At 37.1% G+C, this 20,660-nt stretch overlaps 2 protein-coding genes across 3 annotated transcripts; both read left to right on the forward strand.

Annotated features, from left to right (window-relative positions):
• Positions 1-1,086: 1,086 nt before the first annotated feature.
• Positions 1,087-5,659, forward strand: LOC109009625 (serine/threonine protein phosphatase 2A 57 kDa regulatory subunit B' kappa isoform-like). The gene is made up of 2 exons (XM_018990204.2): positions 1,087-2,908; positions 4,954-5,659. Exons 1-2 carry the CDS (start codon positions 1,772-1,774, stop codon positions 5,308-5,310), a joined length of 1,494 nt encoding a protein of 497 aa, XP_018845749.1. The 5' UTR covers positions 1,087-1,771; the 3' UTR covers positions 5,311-5,659.
• Positions 5,660-14,224: 8,565 nt separating this feature from the next.
• On the forward strand, positions 14,225-18,824 carry LOC109009626 (protein TIFY 8-like). 2 transcript variants are annotated; one of them, XM_018990206.2, is made up of 6 exons: positions 14,225-14,764; positions 15,762-15,952; positions 16,053-16,507; positions 16,607-16,694; positions 17,887-18,109; positions 18,456-18,824. In XM_018990206.2, the coding sequence occupies exons 1-6, from the start codon at positions 14,503-14,505 to the stop codon at positions 18,530-18,532; spliced, it is 1,296 nt and encodes a 431-aa protein (XP_018845751.1). In that variant the 5' UTR covers positions 14,225-14,502; the 3' UTR covers positions 18,533-18,824. The 2 variants fall into 2 exon arrangements, with proteins under 2 accessions (XP_018845751.1, XP_018845750.1); XM_018990205.2 differs by having other exon boundaries at positions 14,268-14,764; positions 15,759-15,952.
• The last annotated feature ends 1,836 nt before the right edge of the window (positions 18,825-20,660 follow it).

Below are 20,660 nucleotides of genomic sequence, written 5' to 3' on the forward strand. Positions count from 1 at the left end.
TAGGGCGGATCTGACAAGTCTGACTAGATGCAGGAAGTTGACAAGAATGCGCGATCCGATATGGATCCGCACACCCTTCACAACCACTTCAGGACATACTTTTTTCAAGTATAAATACATCTCTTCCTGCCAATAAGGGGGTTACACTCTCTCTCTCGGACTTGAACATTATTACTATCTCATTTTAGTATTTGTTAATTTTTCCTCTTCCACGACTTTAGACTAACTTGAGTGTCGAATGTACCACGACTCCCAACCTCCCCCGTTCTCCTCCTTGCAGGGAAGCCAGGGAAGAGCCCGAGCATTGTTGGTGTAAAGTAGCTCAGGCATGCGAAACACGACATTAATATTATTAATGTTGTACTCCAGTGAAAATACGTATAACCGGATATGATGTCTTATAGAACGAACACACGACTCTCTACATTACTAATAACTTAAAAAAAGCTCTCTAATAGAAAAAAAAATTATTTTATTTTTAAGTCGGTGTATAAAATATATTATTTATATAATTTAAATATAATATTTGATCTTTAAGATTCTAATTTTAATTTGTAAATTAAATTATATCTTATAAACATGTTTTATTTGTGTTCTAAATACCGATTTATAAAACTAATTTTTCATATAAGAAAGTAATATTAAAAAAGTGTATGATCGCCAACGATCAAAACATCCATCTCGATGCTCCCTTATCCGTATAAAAAGGGCATCTATCCATTTAATTACAATAGGTTATATGTGTAATTTCAGTTGTAGAAGTTTAACTGTCACAGTTTGATAAACCTCGTAATTGATCTGTTTCATTCGCCACCGGTTCGTTATTCTAAATAATATAAAAAAGAATATTACAATGATAAATAGATCCACAAAAAATAGAATTTAATCCATTTATAAATTTATTTTAAAAATATTTTTCAGACCCATCTGACGGCCCATAATACGTGTCACCAGGTTATCATCCTTACCGTCCAGCGCATTAGGAACTCTTTCTAAAACGAAAAAGACAGTTTTTACTAAAAATACATAATATATATATTTTTTATTATGTCTTGAGAAGTACCTGCATTTTTTTTCCCGAGAAAAGCCACAATTTTCTCGTCAACCGTGAAAAAAAAAAAACTGAAACCTGGTCTATTCTTTGTATTTTCAGGAGATCAAACAACCCACAAAAGCTCAAAAACCTTCAATATTGCCCCCAATCCCCTTTAACCATATACCATCGTAGATCTCCGTCGCTTCTATTTTCGAACTTTCTTCCCTCTTTCTGCAACTGCATATATACATTATATATCCATGTATATCTGTGATTTCTCTCTCGCTCTCTATGTCTCCATATTAATTTTTTCTCACTAATATTGTTAGGACATTGGAAGAATAAGGATGCAACTTGCGATCACAACCTAAAATATTATACTTTTGTTGTTCCTCTCAATCTCATTCTGTAGCGAAGGAAGTCAGAATCTTTTTTTGTCTGATTCTGGGTTTTCCGAAAATATCGAACTCACCCGTACGTTCAAGATCTGTTTTTTCGTCACTGCCCAATGCAATCCCAAAATTTCCACCCTGCTCCAGACTTCTACGACGTGGGGATCATTTAGAGTGTCTCATATTGCTCCGTTTTCCCTCCTGGTTCATGACTATAAGATCTCGGGTTCTTTACCGCTCACCTCGTTTGAATTTTTCGTAGTCGTCTATATCAATTTAACCCTTGATGGGTGTTTGATCTGAAAGCCCCGGGTCTTTGGTTGATATTCTCAAGACCGCCATCATGTTGAAGCAAATTCTCAGTAAACTCCCACGGAACAAGTCATCGTCGAAATCCGACTCTCCCCGGTCCAACTCGGCTCGTACTCCGCGATCCAACGGCGGGACTTCGTCCCCCTCATCCGCGTCGGTCAGATCCAACAACGCGACGAAACGCACGGCGGTGTTCCCAGCCAGCGTTGTGGCCGGTATCGAGCCCCTGGTGCCCTTCGGGGACGTGCCCAACGCCGAGAAGATGAACCTCTTCGTGAGCAAGGTCAGCCTTTGCTGCGTCACCTTTGATTTCACCGACCCGTCGAAGAACTCGGTCGAGAAGGACTTGAAGAGACAGACCCTGATCGAGCTCGTCGACTTCGTGGCATCCGGGTCGACCCGGTTCACAGAGTCCGCCATCTTCGCCATGTGTAGAATGTGCGCCGCCAACCTCTTCAGGGTTTTTCCGCCCAATTACCGATCCAACTTGACCGGCGGCGAGAACGACGACGACGAGCCGATGTTCGACCCTGCCTGGCCGCATTTGCATTTGGTGTACGATTTACTGCTTAGATTCATCACCTCCTCGTGCCTCGACAGCAAGGTAGCGAAGAAGTACATAGACCATTCATTTATACTGAGGTTGCTCGAGCTCCTTGATTCCGAGGATCCCAGAGAAAGGGAGTGCCTGAAAACCATTCTGCATAGGGTTTATGGGAAATTCATGACTCATAGACCTTTCATTCGAAAGGCTATCAACAACGTGTTTTATAGATTTGTGTTTGAGACCGAGAGACACAATGGGATTCCCGAGTTGTTAGAGATTTTTGGGAGCATAATTAGTGGGTTTGCTTTGCCTTTGAAAGAGGAGCATAAGATATTTATACGGAGGGTGTTGGTTCCGCTGCACAAGCCGAAGTACGCGGGGCTTTACTTTCATCAATTGTCCTACTGCGTCACTCAGTTTATAGAGAAGGACCCCAAGTTGACGAGTATGGTGCTAAGGGGATTGTTGAAGTACTGGCCGGTGTCGAACAGTCAGAAGGAGGTGATGTTTTTGGGTGAGATAGAGGAGATTTTGGAAGCAATCAACATGGTGGAATTCCAGAGAGTCATGGTGCCGTTGTTCTGGCGGATTGGATGCTGCATTAGCAGTTTCCACTTCCAGGTATTATTTCCTTTCATAACTTTCTCTTGCCTGTTGCTTGAGATAATCTAGGAGCAGTTAATTTGCCTTCCTTATACAGATGAGATACTTTGATACAATAATTTTCACAGCTCTTATAGCTCATGATTGACTCAAGTATATGGGGCTTGAAAGATATAATCTTGGCAACTAGAGGGTGGGCGCCTATCAATGAAAAAGATAAACTTACTACTCTTTTATAACTATTTTACGACTCTATTTCAAATGTTATGTAAAATTGAATATATTTTTAATGGAGTGACACAGTTACATTGGTTGATTATAAAATGGAATGTAAAATATTTATAATAGAGTTATAAATATTTCATTACTTACCTTACCTATCAAAAAAAATATTTCAGTACTTACCTATCAATACATTATTTTAGCTTCGACTCCAGAGTACCTAAACAGAAGTACCTATGATAGATTGATTGACCTTAACCAACTGAAGGTGTTTATACGTGCACACATAGCGAAATTTCACTTGTGTTTAAAACTGAAATCAATATTGCACTATGGTGCAGGTGAGCCTCAGAGACGAAAGACTCTGATGATTTGGCAAGTACATAGGACCTAGCATGACACTAGAGTTATAGGCTATTACAGGTGGCTAGTTGTGGGATGAGGTCTATTTGTTTAGCTTGGCATGTCATTGAGGCGAATGCACAAGGCTGGGTATTATGGGCAGAAGTGTATGTGCCTTCCGGTCACTCCTTGCATGAAGAGTTTCATAATTTGACACCTTGGTGACAGGATTTTGGTTGAAATTCTTGAGATGCAAAATGAGAAACTTGATAGAAGGTTTCCTGGTCGGTTGGAATAGGATCACTATTAATTATATCATTCATTGTTTAAAGATGGTATAATTTATCCTAGTTAGGTGTTACTCATATATAGGTCCTGTGCACTTGGGCTATGTCCATTGCATTATGATTAAAATCTCTTGTTTACCTATAAAAAAGTGGTATATTTTGTTTATAAACACCATTCTCTTCTCGATCACCATTATTGAAAGAAAATTAGAAACCTTTATTAGGTTTTTTGGTGCCTCCAGTTACTGGCTCTATTTACTTGTAAAATTGTCTGTCAGACTGTCAGTAGTTCCACAAACTTATAGTACTTCCCTTTAATAATGATTTGTTATTTCAAGTTTGGTCATCACTCGAATAGATGTGCTTCTCTCTTGTCATAAATAAAGGAGGATGAGGTCACGGGTCCAATCCTATTTGACTGCATTGCTTACATCTTATATATAAAAAAATTACGTATTTGCCTACAAAAGATGATATGGTATAACCGGCAGATGGGAACTGCTCCCTCAAAAACCATTTTTTGAGGTCACACCACTTTAGAGGGCTTCAGTGGAAGGTTTTAATGAAATATTTAGCTTTAGCTAAAATTTGGTTCGTCTTTAGAGGAAGGAAGTACATCTTTTTTGTACTGGTTTTTTTATGGGATTTAGTGTCAAGTTCTGAAGGAACTTATTAAAGTTGTGTGATTAGAAAAGAGCTGCAATCTTACATAGTCAGACACGACCATCATTATTGGACTTCTCGTTCTTCTTGTCTCCCTCCCCATCTTCTGGGTTACTTATACAAGTAGTGGAAAGCTTGTGAAAACTATATTGTGGTGATTTCTGTGTCTTGTGGGAGTTTTGAGCGATAATCGAGGATTGTCTTCTCTGTTTAGGCACATTGAGCAGAAATGGTCTTTCGGGACTGCAAATGCCAAAATTTTATGCGGATTATTCCTGTTTTTTGGAGTTAGTTGATTCCAGTTTCAAGGGTTTTTACATCCGCCAATAATGATGCAGATTTTCTTCCTTGTGACATGAAACATGAGATTCTAAGTTGGGTGCTGCGGTTTCATCCTTCCTTCTGTTGGTTTATTTGAGCAACTGTCCCCACCCAGCCACTGGGAAAAAAAAATGTATTTTGTTTTCCTTTAATAGCTTTTGATCAAGCATGTCATTTCATCGACTAAGGAAAGAAATCACAACGTTTTCCCCCAACTAATTTTTTCAGGTCGCGGAAAGGGCCCTTTTCTTGTGGAACAATGATCACATTGTCAACTTGATTGCACATAACCGGATTGTGATTCTTCCTGTGGTATTTCCAGCCTTAGAGAGGAATGCCCAGACCCACTGGAACCAAGCAGTGCTCAACTTAAGTTCAAATGTTAGAAAGATGTTCATGGAGATGGACGAGGAGCTTTTTGCCTCCTGTCATGCTCACTTTAAGGAGCAAGAAGCAAAGCTAAGCTTGGAAGCTGAAAAGCGGAAGGAAGCATGGGAGCGACTTGAGAAAAAAGCCAGTATCCAGCCAATAACCGGAAATGCTGCTGTTCTGGTAGCTCCTTTGGCAACCTCAATTGCCTGTTAAGTGCCGTTACAAATCCATTTTCTCATTCTCAAGGTTTCCTTTCTTCTCTTTTCCTGATGTTACTGCTAGGAAACCAGAAGAAATGGGACTTAAACAGAAATGTACTAAAACGGCTGTTATTTGGGTTAAAAGAATTTATTTTTTTAATGACAGCCCAGCTGTAACTTTAGTTTTGATCCTATATTTTCCATTGCTACCGTGGGGGAAGAGGTGTTAGGAACTTAGGCTGCTTCCTCTAAAAGGTTATGGGAAGGGCCATGCTTTTGATTATAAGATTCTGTAACCAACTGATGCCTTATTAAAAAATCCAGATTCCAGATCTCATTTTGATGATCTGACATTATCCTAATTTTTGGTTCATCACCTATTTTTTTTAGGAAAAAAACAAGGATTAATAAATAGCATCACATAAAACAGAGTGGGACGACATAATTTGATTTATAAAACAAATTTAAATTAAATTATTTTATAAATTAAATTCTTATGTTTTTAGTAATGTAGAGAGTGTCTTTAATGTCAACTTGTTAATATAAATTTTCTTTTATTTAGATGGAGGTTATAACCCAAAAATAATTCTATATAATTTGGTGCCTAATAAGAGGAAGAGCGTGTTTGGAAGATAGGAAGATAAGTAGAGGAAGAAGAAAATAGACAATTATATATTTTTAATTATTTTACAATGCATATTAAATCGATATAATTGTGTAACTTCAACAAAATTAATCTCAATTTTACATAATTACTCTTTATTTGAACAAAAATGTCAAAATAATTACAAAAGAGTTGTAAATTTATATATATATATATATACACACACACACACACATACATACACACTAGCAGTGGCTTAACAGGCACGTTTGTCCGATTGGAAGAAAACAAAATTTTCCAGAATATAGAAGTCCAATTGTAGAAGCAGATAATAGCACAAATTAATTAAGAAATGTGTTCATATTGGTATTAAAGCTGTAATAGCTTAGAACATAGCAAATTACTTCATTTTTAGTACACTTGCAGGCAGATTTCCATGTATATTATATAGCTAAATAGTCTTGACAGATTATAGTTAAATCCACACAAAAAACTGGTATCTTGGTGGAAAATGATTTTCACATAAAGAACCGGCATCCTAATTCCTTACTACTGTAAAAATACAATCTTGGGATTCTCATATCTCAAAAAATCTTACATACTACAATAATACGGGAACTTTTGGCAAATACAATTTCCAAAAGTAATGGCTACTTCTATGAGGGGACATGATCTCCACAAGAACAATGTGCAGGAAAATAATGGTTATAAACATAAAACCCAGGCTTCTTCAGCTATTTGTCATCCTGGCTAAATTTGCTGCAATTTTCCTCCACGATCCTCTGAAACTCTTTCACTGGCCTCGATTAGGTGTTTAACAATGTCAAAGGTGGTAAGCCTAATGCTGCAGTAGGAGAAAGAGGGAAAAATGAGTTATCATGTACAAAGTGTAGGAAAAATGATAATGATAAAATTATATTCGTTTGTTTGAGAAAAAGGAAAGAAAGAGACCAAAGATTTAAGAATCAACTTTAATTATGCAGCAAGCGTGCTTGGAATTTTTAGAAGTGAATGAACAAATTATTCTACTGTAGTAACATATATAAGAACAAATACAAGGTTACAGTCTATAGTAATGGCTTTAGGTGTGAGGCACATTTTCGCGGTTGGAAGAAAAAGAGTGTTACCAGAATATAAAATCCCTCTATGAAAGTGTTACCAAAACATTAAATACAGAATAACTCCCTACATGCGATAGAATCGGATCTGAGGTACCTGTTTTTCCACTGAAATCTTGAAATGGAATGAAAACCTTCACTTGATTAGATCCAGAAAGCTTAGTATGCCCCCTGCATTGAATGTAAGACCATGTCTAAAAAGAACAAAAACAAAATAAAAATAAAGATAAAACAAAACAAATATCATATCCTTAGAATCTGATCCATTGGGACCATGAAAATAAAAGAAATAATATTGGCATTAGCCATTGTTTGTGATCATCTAAAACATACCATAGTAAAATGACAAAAATATCCTTACAACAAAACCCACTTCCCTCTCATTTCACACATTTCATTTTTGAAATTCCTCTCTCTCCTCCCCCGTCGCCAGTCCTCCCTTCCACCCCTACTGCCCGAATTCAAAATAGTACCAAGCGGGCTTTGAGAGAGAGCTGATGAAGGAGTGAGAGAGGGAGTGAGAGAGCTTATGAGAGAGAGAGCTGATGGATGAGAGCAGGAGAGCAGGAGAGAGGTGGAGGGCGAGACAGAGAGAGCGAGAGAGAGGTGGAGGGTTTGGCTGGCTCGGAGGAGTCGCGGTGGTCAGGGGAGGTGTTCGGTGGGGTTAGAATCAACGCACAGTGGCGATAGGGCCGTCGCTGACCCCGAGCTCGTATGAAACCCACCATTTATGGGTAGCTTGCGTGTGTGCGACAGAGAGGGAGATGGAGGTTCGTGGTAGCTGGGTCTGCGAGAGGTGGTCGCCGGTGTGAGGTGGTGGAGGTGCGGTGGTCCAGGTGGTAACGTACGGCGGCGCAAGGGGAAAGAAATGGGTAAAACCCATTTCAGTTGGGTTACCGCAGGGGAGAGAGAGGGTTGCACATGGGGAGATTGATAGCGGCTGGCTTGGTCGCTGGCGTGAAGGGGAGTTGCCGATGGTGGCGGTGAGGCTGCCGCGACGCTGGGCTGAGCTAAAGGAGAATCGGATGGAGGCTTTTGTTGAATTGATAGAGCTGATGAGAGAGAGGGGGTAGATAAATTTGAGTGATACGTTTTGCATTTAAAAAAAAAAAGAAAAAAGAAGAAGAAGATAAACACGTCACGTGTGCTACAGCAATAAACAGGAACTAATCATTCATTGCTTATATGTAACATTACTCAAAATAAAATGCTTTTTGTTGCGCAAGACCCTTAAAATCATCCTCCAACCCAGTTGGAACTTTGTAAAATGCATGGTTAATCCCCCAAACAAAAAAACCATCAAATCACATAAACCAAAAAACCCATCAGGTCACAAAAATCATTAGATCACAAGCGGATCAGACAAAAAAAAGAGAGAGAGAGAGAGAGAGGGGGGGGGGAGACAAGCTGTTGTACCAAAACCATCCAGAAACACACTCAAACACAAGATAGAGACAATATGTAAGTGGTTCGGCAACTTGCCTACGTCCACTGTAGCGAAAACAATATATTTTGAAATTTCTTCAAAATATACAAACTCTAACAAAAACTATCTCTACATTGCATTCTTTGTATTTCCACACACTCATTTCGTTTACAACTGATCTCCTTTTATAGGAGAAAGCTCAGGGGACAAACTAATCTACAGCCACCGCCATTGACAATTTGAGGCACTTGTTGAGAGATATTTCTGATATTTTGGAGACACCATAAATGCTTGAGGACAAGCTTAATTTATGGGGCAGCTATACAAGACAATTTCACATTCATATTCACACGTTGGGATGATATTTAACACAAGCTATGAGAGAGAGAGAGATAGCATGGTGAGAGAGAAACCCTAGGCAAAGATTCGGTCGGTTAAGATTCTAAAGCTAGTTTCTATCGAATGTGAATAATCCTAGGTGAAGAATCGGAAGCCTCTGAGCAGAGTTTCCGTTGAGCTGGCCAACGTCGACCTTGAAGAGGTTGTTTCTGTCAAGCCCTAGGAATACATTTGGAAGCTTGAGAAAAACCAAAAAAGACGAGACAAGAAAAAATAGCAAATGAAAGAGGCATTTTCAGAAGCTTCTGCATGACTGTTTTTGTAGTAAAGAAAAATAGCAATAAAATCGGGTTAGCTTCAAGAGCTATTGAATCAATACTAATAGCGAATAAGAAGTTTCCTCTTCAAGAAATCTCTCTTCCCAGATTTGATGAATTATAGAAGTCCATCTCCCAGCTCTTCTACTCACTCCTATTAGACAATGTAATTTAATTTATTGGACAACTGGAAGCAATCACTCCACAAATTTCAATGGTATCAAAGCCTTTTTTTTTTGGTAAAACGACAAGATGGTTGGGATTCTAAAGAGATGTATGTCAGTACTTTGCAGTCTGCTAACTCTATAATGGCTGAATATTGAGGATAAATGTTTGCAAATATTAGAGAATGAGTATTGAAAAATTTTGGATGATGAAATCCTCAAAAGCTTTATGAAACTCATAGATTAACTACTTACATGAATTGTCATGAGATGTGGCAAACAGAATTTTAAAAATAAAATAAAACACCTTTAAGAAGTGAGAACAGTTTTTGAGAATTGAGCTGTCTTCGATATATCCCAACTTATTGCTTTTAAATGCTTTGGTATGCATTCAAGATCATATCTGTCCATAACTTCAACAACCTAGACGCTAAATTTCAAATAAATAATCATTGCACTTATGAAGATACAAACGAGCATGCAGGCAGCAACACGATAAGTTTACTACAGAGAGCGCTTACACTTTGGGAAGCATGAAGAGCAACAAGGCCGATGGGGATGCAGATGGTACCCATCAATAGAAATATAAAAATGACGAGCATAAGAGATTCTCAGCTCCACAAGCACACATATTAGGATGAATAATAGATTATGAAAGCCAAAAGCAAATAATAGTATTTGAGAAGTTACCCAGTTAGTACTGGTTTACAAGCTTGGAACTTCTGTTGTGTAAACTAATAGAAAGCTGCAAAAGTACCATATCGAGACTTATTATAAATTAACCTAGACTAAATTAAGAGCAAATATGTTTATTAAAAAACTAATTGAGAGTGTGCTAGTGGCTATTTTTTCATAACATCACCTCTAAGTTCCAAAAGCAATTAATAATACAAACTGGCAAAATAACCTCAACTAATTATAGATTTTTTTTTTTTTTGTTCCCCATAATTCACTTTCCTAATTTTTCCAAAACGGAGTCTAGATTAACTGAAAATGCAGAGTTTATGTCGAGCTAGCTGTCGTCGGCCGTGGAGAGGTGGTTTCCGTCGAGCCGTAGGAATACATTCAGAAGCCTCACATTCTCTCTCTACTGGATTTGGTTTCTATTGGAGAAAGAAGCATTTGACAGCCAGGGACAAAACAAAATACACAACACTCAGCCAGACGGAGGGACAAAACGTAAAAATGACCATCACAACAAAAAAAAACAATGCTCATTGGGCAATAGCTGCTTATATAAGAGAGAAGATATCTATATATAATTCTTACCTAAAAGACAAGGTCCCAATTCAAAATCCAGATTTTGCTCATGGTTGGATTATGAGCATGGTTTAATTGACACATTTGACCTTGAACATCAAAACGAGTGTGGCAAAAGAAACCCGAACTGGATTAAATTACCTGATTTATGGGTAAAAATGCCAACAACGAGCAAAAACAGACTCTGAACCCATTTTTCGAGCATCATCCGATCCAAGAAAAAAAGTCGACCTAAACCGCCACTCCAGAGCCTTTTGCAATTAGATGAACCAGAGACTGCCAAAACTACCAAGCAAATGTCATATGCAATCATATCATAGATTCATAATAGCCAACAAACATCTGAAAAACCGACACCACAAGGATAATGTAGGGATCATAAGAACTTATAAAAACTTTGATTGTAATGGCCTTTAGAATATATAAACAGGAATATTGGCGGCTAATGTATGCCTTTTAAACAAGCAAAAAGTAGAACCTCCATAAAGCTTTAATTAATAGAATTTACCCACAAGATCCCAATAAACAATCACATAACATATCAAGCCAACAACTATAATACAGACAGGTGCTTATGTCGTTTTTGCTTTTTTGTTTCACTGACATTTTGTCGCTTATTTCTATATTGTTAAGCACATGTATCAAATATAAAAAAGGTGGTGTTTCTCAGAATAATAGTTCGGGGGCCGAATGGTCCCATCGCAGAATGGTGTTCCAAGCAAGGAACCAGTCTTTGGATGCAGAAAAAAGCTTTCCCCCTTCAAAGATGAATCAGATTTACGTGGCTAAACAGACTACAAGTGGGACAGTATCATGAGGAGCATAAACAGAACTACTTGGATTTGAGGAGAAAAGCATCAGGTTGAAGCATTTCTAAAAATGAAGCTTTGCTTACATTTTGCAGCATCTATCGTAGAGGCAGGATCCAACTGGTGTTGAATTGTGAGGTGGTGGAAGCTGCAGAACTTCATGTATCGTGGAGGCCCATCTCTGCTACGCTTACTCTTCTTCTTATCTTTCTAGCTTTGTAATGCTCTACTTATTAGCATCTAGAAAATGTGGAATTGGTACAACTCCAAAGAACGAGGTGTGTAACCAGAAGAATAGATTATATCCAAGCGCCAAGCTTTGTAAACAAGATGGATTCTGCAGAAAATACAAGGGCACGTTGGCTAGTCCATGGTTCTTATTTAGTTGTGAGATATCTAGAGCAAAAGGGCTTGTTCTGTTGCAGAAGTTGAAAATGTAGCTTAGAATGTAGACAAATCTCAACCAAATGATTCTTTTGAAGTCTAGCCCGTGGAGCATGAAATGTTTTTCTATCTGATTCTTTTGAAGTCTAGCTGTGTCTTTGGCTCCTGTAAAGTTGATGTATGGTATTATCCGTATCATCCTTTATATTGATACTTAAATACTTGAATGTCCATATTTATTTGAACATCCTCTCAATTCTCAAATTTGAATAAAATTCTATTTCAAGTGCTTTGACTGTTTAGATCTGTTGGGACCCTTTTTAGATTTCAAATCATTTACTTTTCTTCAAGTGCTTTTAGTTTTTACCCCCGCTCCTATGCCCCCAAGTACGTGGGACATAAGAAACAAGAAAAATCTAAGCCATTGAAATCTACTTTGGAATAAATATAACTTTGAAATAATGGAGGTAGGAAAACTGCGCTATTCAAACTGTTCTGGTTTTTGGATGGATGATGCGTCATGGATTCTGTGGAAATTCTCGACCAAGTTTGTCAATCATCAGTAAAAACGATTTTTTTTTTGAAAGGATTTTCTTAAAATTCTTAAGATTGAATGATTGATTTGTATCAATTCGGCGTAACCTTCATTCGCTTTCAAATATGGCGTGCATGAGGTGGGAATCCGATCCAATCCAAATGATAGAACTCTGATGAAACAAACGTATGGTCCACATTGGGGGAATTCGTAAAGAGGGGGGGTATAAGAAACAGAAACACATTCAACTCATTTTCATTTTCAAGATGTTGATGGCTAATAATAATCCCCCTCTTCCAACTGTCCGATTAATTGCATGGGTTGGTATCATGTAACGAAGAAAAATGATATTTACAGTTGTGAATTGTGCAAGTATCGTGTAATTTCTTTAAAAAAAATGAGTAAATACGGGAACTATATGAAAAAAAATAATTAATTTTTTAATAATAAATTTTATTTTTTTCAAAACGATTATTCTATACTTATACATTATATAATTGTATATAACATTACTCTGACGGAGACAATCGAGGACAGTTTTGTTAAAAAAAAAACCAATTGAAAGATATGGCAGCTGATGAGCTTAGCTTCACACCAAGAGTTGGAGTTGGAGAAAGGAGTGGTAGCAGTCAACAAGTGTACTTGAGAGAATCTGTGTGTGTACCCAAATTCCAAAGTGGCCATTACTTCTACTTGCAATTGCAAATTGTTAATGCAAAATGCAAATGCATCACAACCACATCGTACCAACGCCAATTCCTCTCTTACACGCCTCTACTTTTCCAAGCACTTCGTTTATAGGGCATTCATTATTTAATACTCGACTTTCCAAGGATAAGATATATATATATATATATATATAGTCTTTGTCCTCTCACATTATTGCAATCTTTCTAAGATTAGGATATAAAGATGATCAATTTATATATAGTCTAAAACATCATAACCATCCTCGTGTTTTTTTTATATTGGAATTGAGGTTATGGGTCATTTTTATGCATTTCTTTTGTAGTCAATTGGGAAGATCAAGGGATCAAACCCATGCCAAGATTCGGGTGAATTTGGATAGACAGTTCAGATGAGATGTTTTATTAAAAATTAAATAAAATATTGATAATTTTTTAGTATTATTTTTATTTTAGAATTTAAAAAAATTAAATTATTTATTATATTTTTATATGAGAATTTGAAAATATTATAATGATGAAATGAGATGTTTTGTATATCCAAACCCACTAGTCTTGCACCATCCATGAGTGGAGATGGCAACTGGCACAAGCGCCATTGGTATATCTTCAATTGGTATTATATTAAGCTTTTAGCAGAAGTGCTTTTGCATCTGTGTGATTTCCTCTTTGGAGAAACAGCTCACATAAGAGTCATGAGAACTTGAACAAGGGGATTGTTTGGATTATTGAGCTCATGCAATATGATGCAGTTGTTTTAGTAGATATCCTCTACTCCCAAGTCCTAAGGGATGTATGCCTCTGAACCAACACATGGAAATACCATCCTCAAGAAGCGCTTTCCCATTTCATTTTAAAACAGGGTTTTTAATTATTTTCTTTGGTTTATACATGATAATCAAGAAAACTATATTCTCTGGCCTCCATGAGAAAATTACTCCCATTTTTTAACTATTTTTTTAGAAAAAAAACCTGAGCTAAAAAATCATGTTAAGAGCAAAGTGTTTCAGAAACATAAGCTCACAAAAAAAAAAAAAAAATTCCAAATCTAAAGAAATGTGATGATTTGAGAGTTAAAACGGTCTAAATACTTTCAATTAAACTATTTTATAATAATCCAAGCTTCTAATAGTTGTTAAATTGTATCGTTGTCTAATGATTTGTTAGTAGGAAAAATTAATAATTTACATGATTTTACGAAATTAATATATATTTTTATTATTCAACAAACAATTTATATGCTTTTACAAAATTTATATATATTTTTATTAATCAACAAACAAGTACATTTTTTTACTCCGATTTGAGATTATATGGTTTACAAACAGAGAGGGAGAGAGAGACACAGAGGGAGGGAGACTGAGCGAGTCAGAGACAGGAGAACCTTTTGCTTTTTATTGCGCTCTCTCTCTCTCTCTCAGAAAGCCTGATTCTCTCTGCTTTTCGCTGTCTTTTTTTTATCCTTTTCAGAAAATCGTGCGGTCTTTTCTCTCTCTGTTTCTCTCTCTTCTGTAGAGAAGTTATGCAGAATAGCAATATGGGGTTGGTCCGGATGGAGAAGAAATGGCCGTGCAAATAATGGCTCAGCAGCACACTATGCCCAACAATGCCAGTACCAACACTAGTGGTAACAATACAAGCCACACCCAACAAGAACAATTATCTAAGACAATGTTCCATGACTTTCTGGGCATGAAGAAGCCCACCGATTCGCCTGTGGGTCTAACCCCCAAAGCTGCGGAGTCGCCTTCTGCCTCGGCCTCTCTAGGGGCTTCCTCTGGTGGTGGCCGTGGCCTCATCTCCACCACCTCTGATCTGGGTTCCGGTGAGTCACTCAAACTCGCTCCCCTCTTTGTTGATTAGTGGCTGCTTTTTTATTTTCAACAACTGCTTGTTCTCACGTCCTCTGTATTTTTTGGGTGGTTTTGTTTTGGCTTTCTTATTATTTTGATGTTTTAAAAAGATGTTTTTTTTCCCTCTTGTTAACTAAGTCATCTGGGGAATGTAGAAAATTTATTTGTTTCTCTGGAGGCAACACCGTGTGCTTGTGTGTGTGTGTGTGTGTGTGTGTGTCTCCCTATAATCAAGTGGAGAGTTCATCTGGTGATGTAGGAAACTCTCTCTCTCTCTCTCTCTCTCTCTCTCTCTCTCTCATAGGAGTCATAGTGTGGTGGGTGCCTTTGTTTTAGGTTGGTTCAAGTGAAGTTAGTCAGGGCTTGGTTGCTTTCTAGGTCCTCTCTCTTTGCTTTATTTACACGGATATGTTGTATGATTGTATCTGTTATACCTTTTCACTTTTTATTTTTCCTTTCTCTGGGACAATGATTTATTATTCTATGCCCCTTTTTTTTTCGCTGTGAACGGGTCTAATTTTGTAGTGTTTAGTGTTCCCTTTTCAATGTGGTTTCGTGTGATTCTTTATTTATTTATTGTTTGCTAATCCTGGTGAATTAAAATGTTGAAAGTATAGTATGGACGATTTATTATTTTTCTCTGATAACTTCTTCTCGTTAGAAAGCAAGAAGTCTAATTAAGCATCTTCTTATGCAGCTATGCTCCTTTGCCTATGCGTTCTGATGATAATATGATTTGCATGCCTTGTTTTGTTTCTGTTATTTTCCTTTTTTGTCTTTTTAAGTGGGTTCTTCCATCTTAGACCTCATTAAATGGGCATTACTTATCTGAAGGTTTAGTTCTCGTTGTTTTGCTCAGCTGCCAGGCATTTAAGAAAGCTTGTTATTATTATTATTATTATTTTCTATATTCGGGATTTTACCCATCTGAATCAAAGTTTGATTCATTTTCTTCATCAATTTTAGTAGAAAGACAGGCTGGAAATCATCTTGAGGGTATTCCATTCTATGGTCCAAGGAGTGATATTTCTGGGCATGAAATAAGCAACAGAATAGTTGGAAGTAAGCGAAGCAATCCCGACTCTGCATTTTTGGGGTCATTTAGGGATGGAATCATAAACCTGGATCATGATCCCCTTGAGAACTCGCATTTGATTAAGGTTTGGATTGTAATGACTTTTGTTTCCCCATTCTCAGAACAAGCCACAAACCCTTAAGGGGTTCGTGCTTCTATAATAATGTTATAATGTTCTACTGTAGTTACTTCGAAATGGAACTGGGGGGGAGCAACACAGAAGGTCCAATGATGATGAAGTATTCTTTGGAATGCACCCACTAAGGCCAACTTCTGCTTCTCTTGTGTTTCAGCCTCCCGCTGGCAGTAGAACTGATGCTAATGTTTCCAAATGGGAAAGGCCTGCCTCTATGAATGTTGGCCCTGCTGTACAATACCCCCCACGTGGGGGTCAATTTGGACCTATCCTGCATCAGGTGCCTTCAAACAGATTCAGGGATGGCACTGCTGGTCCTTCAAGTATCTCTCAGTCAGCTGCTGATGAGGGATCAAGAACTGGGATTAAAGGCCCTGTAGTTTTGAGTTCCATCAATGCCACTAGTGGTGCCTCCGAGAGAAACTCATCTGGTGTGCTGCCAAGTGGCAGCAGACAGAAGTCTGGGACTAACACGTTAGACCCAGAATCTTCTGCTCCTCCTAGGTAAATGTTAATACTATTTATCCTCCGCCATATCTCATTTGCATTTTCATTTCAAGAGGGGGGCATACTTGATGGTATTTGCATCTGTTGTGATTGCAGTCGACTTGGGTCGGCATCTGCTGGTAGACAGATGACTATATTTTATGGTGGTCAAGCTCATGTTTTTGATGATGTTCATCCCAACAAGGTTTGTATTCTGGTTTTCTACCAATAGCAGAGGCATCTCTGGTTGCTATTATTGGTTTTTTACTGTCAGGAAGATGAATAAATCTTTAACATGTTATTCTGCTGTCTCCTAGTTGAATAAGCTTATGGTGCTTGCTTGACCTAATTGGATTATGTTGGTGAATCAATTTCATGTGCCATAACTTGCAAAGGGCCTTGTACTCAACTGTTCCGTTGAAAAATATTGGCTTACATTTCCTTGTAATGAGTTCCCAGGTGTCGGTAAACTAGCCTTTCATTCTCTCAGCATGTGTTAGTGTACCATGTGTGACTTGCTCAGTACACATCAGTTGTATCAAATTGGAACATCTTTTTAATATCTTAGGTGCCACCATAAGCTCATGGCTGTTATACATAACTTAATTTTATTAGATTACCCTGGTGCTGCTGTTGGACTCATGAGAATCGGGCCTCAGCTGTTACTAAGAATTCATTACGCAGCAATGACACTGCATATGTGACAATAGAACTTTTGATGAAGCTTTATGAAGATTGTTTATCTGGAAGATGTGGACTTTCCTTGACAATGACCGCCAGAATCATGCAATTACTGCCTTGAGGTCATCAAGGTGTTTATGAGGCATGGTTTTGGACATTTTTAGGGCCAAGAATTGCTTATTCATATGCCACTTATCATTCTTTCTTAAATTGTTTTCTTTTTTTGTTGGAAAGATAATTTTTCTTTTTTCCACCTCTGTCACAAGTACACAAAAGTTGGGCGTAGTTCGTTGTTACCATAATTTGATGTGGAACATCAAGGATCTTGTTGTAAAATCAGAAGTAAACTGGGTTGTTAAAGAAAATAAAAAAAATTGAAAAAACTTCAGTTTTCTTGAGCTTTTTATATGCTCTACCAAATAAAGCCCTTAGTTTATACCTACTTCAGAGTGAGTATGCAATACTATGTAGTTTTTGGATGCACAAATTAAATTCCAAAATGCACATTTTGTCCACTTCTCAAGGGACAGCTGAAGTTAAAGCTAGCAAAACTTAAAGGAACATTTGAAGAACACGAATATTTGGCACTTGCTTCTAAGTTTCCTAGGATTTTTAGGCAGTTCTCGTGTCATCAGATTTTATGCAGTTGAGTACCAGAAATAATTCAATGGACATGAAAATTCATGATCACTATTTGATTACCACATATATTTCAGGCAGACATTATAATGGCCTTAGCCGGATCCAATGGAGGATCTTGGTCGACAACCTACTCCAAATCTGTGAGGCCAGGTGGTGAAAGTAACAAGCCTGGTGGAGACAATGAAACAGGTATGGCGGTTAATACGCCACTATTACGTGAGTTTCGCGGAAGGTTATCTGCCAGTGGCATTTCTAATCACGGAGTTGGCTCTGGGGATCAAATATCCACGCCACCAGGTGACCCTCTAATTTAGTTACATGTACTGGAGGTGCTGTGTTTGACACATTGAAATATGCGACATCCAGTTTGGTTTACATGAATGAGTTAATTCCGTCGTCCAGGCATGAAGGACTGAGTCTTTTATTAGGAAAGTAGACAGATTACGAGTGGGAAGTTTCCAAGTGAAGTATTGATCCTTATCCTTTATTTATTTTTTTATTTTTTTAAGAATCATATCAGCAAACTTGGTCATTATAGGTTCTGCATGAGAACTTTTTCCAAATCCCTCGTTCTCTCTCTCTCTCTCTCTTTTTATCACCTGCCCATTTTACCGTTATTGATTGCTAAAAACTGTTGTTGTAGGTGGACATCAATACAACATCATAGCAAAAGATCCAAGCAACCCTATTCAAGCTGCAGAAGCAAAAAGAGAGCTATGATGGTTGAGTCTGGAATTAGCGTTAATTTCTTTTTTCCCATAATCAATATACAGGATAGGGTAATTGAGCTTTTTATTCCTCTGATATCTTTCGGGCTTCTACCTTTTTCTTCTTTGGTGGTGGGACGGTACTCTCATTGTTTATAGGGGGATCCAATAGAGCTATCAGATTCATAATCAGATACAGCACTTGCCAATTCTATAATCTGCTTTTAGCTCGATGCATCTTGGAAATTAAACCATTTCAAATCCTTACGTACAAGTTTATAATATTATCTCTTATCAATGGAACATATTGTTACCACTTTTTATCAAGGACTGGAGTTGGTTATGTTGTTCAGCAGCAGGATTTGAATTTCATAAAATTCTTAGGGCTTACCGTGGGAGAGAGATAAAAACATTGCGTGTCTTATAATATATAGAGTTATCCGAGTAAATCCCTTAGATAACATTAAATACTCAAAATGTAGGATCTACTTTATGTGTTTATCTTTTTCTCATTCTGAGACCGAGAGTTGGTGTGTAATAAAATCAAATCTAGTGTTCTTCGATTAAATTCATAGATGCAGACACTTCGCCACTTTGTGTAAGCGTAGAAGGTAGGAGAAAGTGTCTGCAACAACCTCGTTTTTCATGTCCTTTCAAACGTTTTCCTCTTGTGTCTGTACTCCCTGGGCCTTGCTTGGATATGTTTCGGATTTGGGGTCCGTCTCTCTCGCGTGATGTACAATGAACGCACATCAAATGGATTATTTATCATCATTCGGCATGGCCTTGATGAGCCTTGGCCCGTCTACTTTTCTCATTGGACTTGTTATGGGATCCATTATGATTAAAACACTATACATTTTCTTTTTCGTCATTCTGAAATCCATTCTTGTATATATATATAAAAAATAGATTTATAACATATATTATAAGGTTTTTGATTACCATAAATTAATAACCATATAAAATGTATGTACGTCTCTAATGACTTGGATAAAAGACAAAAAAAGAAAAAGAAAAAAGAAAAAGAAGGCATAATCATTGAAACATGCCCCATGAGGAAAAGAGAAACAAAAATACTAAATAAAAAGGTTGTCCCACTTCAGTTGGTGTCCCGCTCACACACCACCTTCGAAAATAAAAAAATCCGATATATTACTATTATCATTGTCCTAAGTAGGATTTTCAAACGGTGAATCCCAATAAGGGGGTTTTTCAAAGGGTGAATCCCATTTAAGCAGGATTTTCAAAGGGTGAATCCCATTTCATCACTGCCCTCTATACTTCTATTGGTTTCTATAGTCCTCCGCGGCCACCACCCTCATGGGTTAGGTGAGAGAGATCAGCGACTTAATTCCATATGTATATATATATACTTTTTTTTTAGTCTTCTCACTCGCTTGTTAACCGGCTTACATGACTTGGTTGCAGTGGATGCAATTTGAAATTTTGAAGAATATTTATATTTGATTAAGTCATATTAATGTACAAGCTAGCAACCAATATGATATATATATATATATGTATGTATATATAGTGTTATATATGTTGGGAAAAATTCATTACCCAAAATTGTATAGACACTGCAATTCCACATATATAAGTTAGAGAAATTAAATCTAATAATTATTAATATTTACATGATTATGTTGAAAAGGCTAAATGGCCTATATATATATATATATATATATATAATATGAATTCTTATAACCTTTTTTTAAAATTCTCTAAAAGATCAATCATGTTTGACTTCATTCTAACAAAGGGAATAAGATTAATTAATACTACTGAAGTTTATCTCTATATTGATGATCTCGATCGATCCCTTGCATATATATATGTCTACGTACGAAGTCTTCACTTTTTAAATTCATATCATGATATCATGTTAGTAGAAGGGATATTCTGAAATATTAATTTTCTTTCTCAACTACCATTAATGTTTATTAAAATATTAGGTTGTCAACTTCAAGGTGGTACTTAAGAAATCCATAGATAATTAAAGAGATTAAGTTAAGGGAAAATTAATAATAATATTCTAAATTAAGTAGAAATTGGAATGGAAAATGCAAAATATACTTAAGAAAAATTTATAAAAAAATTTATTTCTCCACATGTCAGTTATTGATATACTGAAAATC

This window comes from Juglans regia, chromosome 11 (genome assembly GCF_001411555.2).
Source record: "Juglans regia cultivar Chandler chromosome 11, Walnut 2.0, whole genome shotgun sequence".
Classification (NCBI taxonomy): Eukaryota; Viridiplantae; Streptophyta; class Magnoliopsida; order Fagales; family Juglandaceae; genus Juglans; species Juglans regia.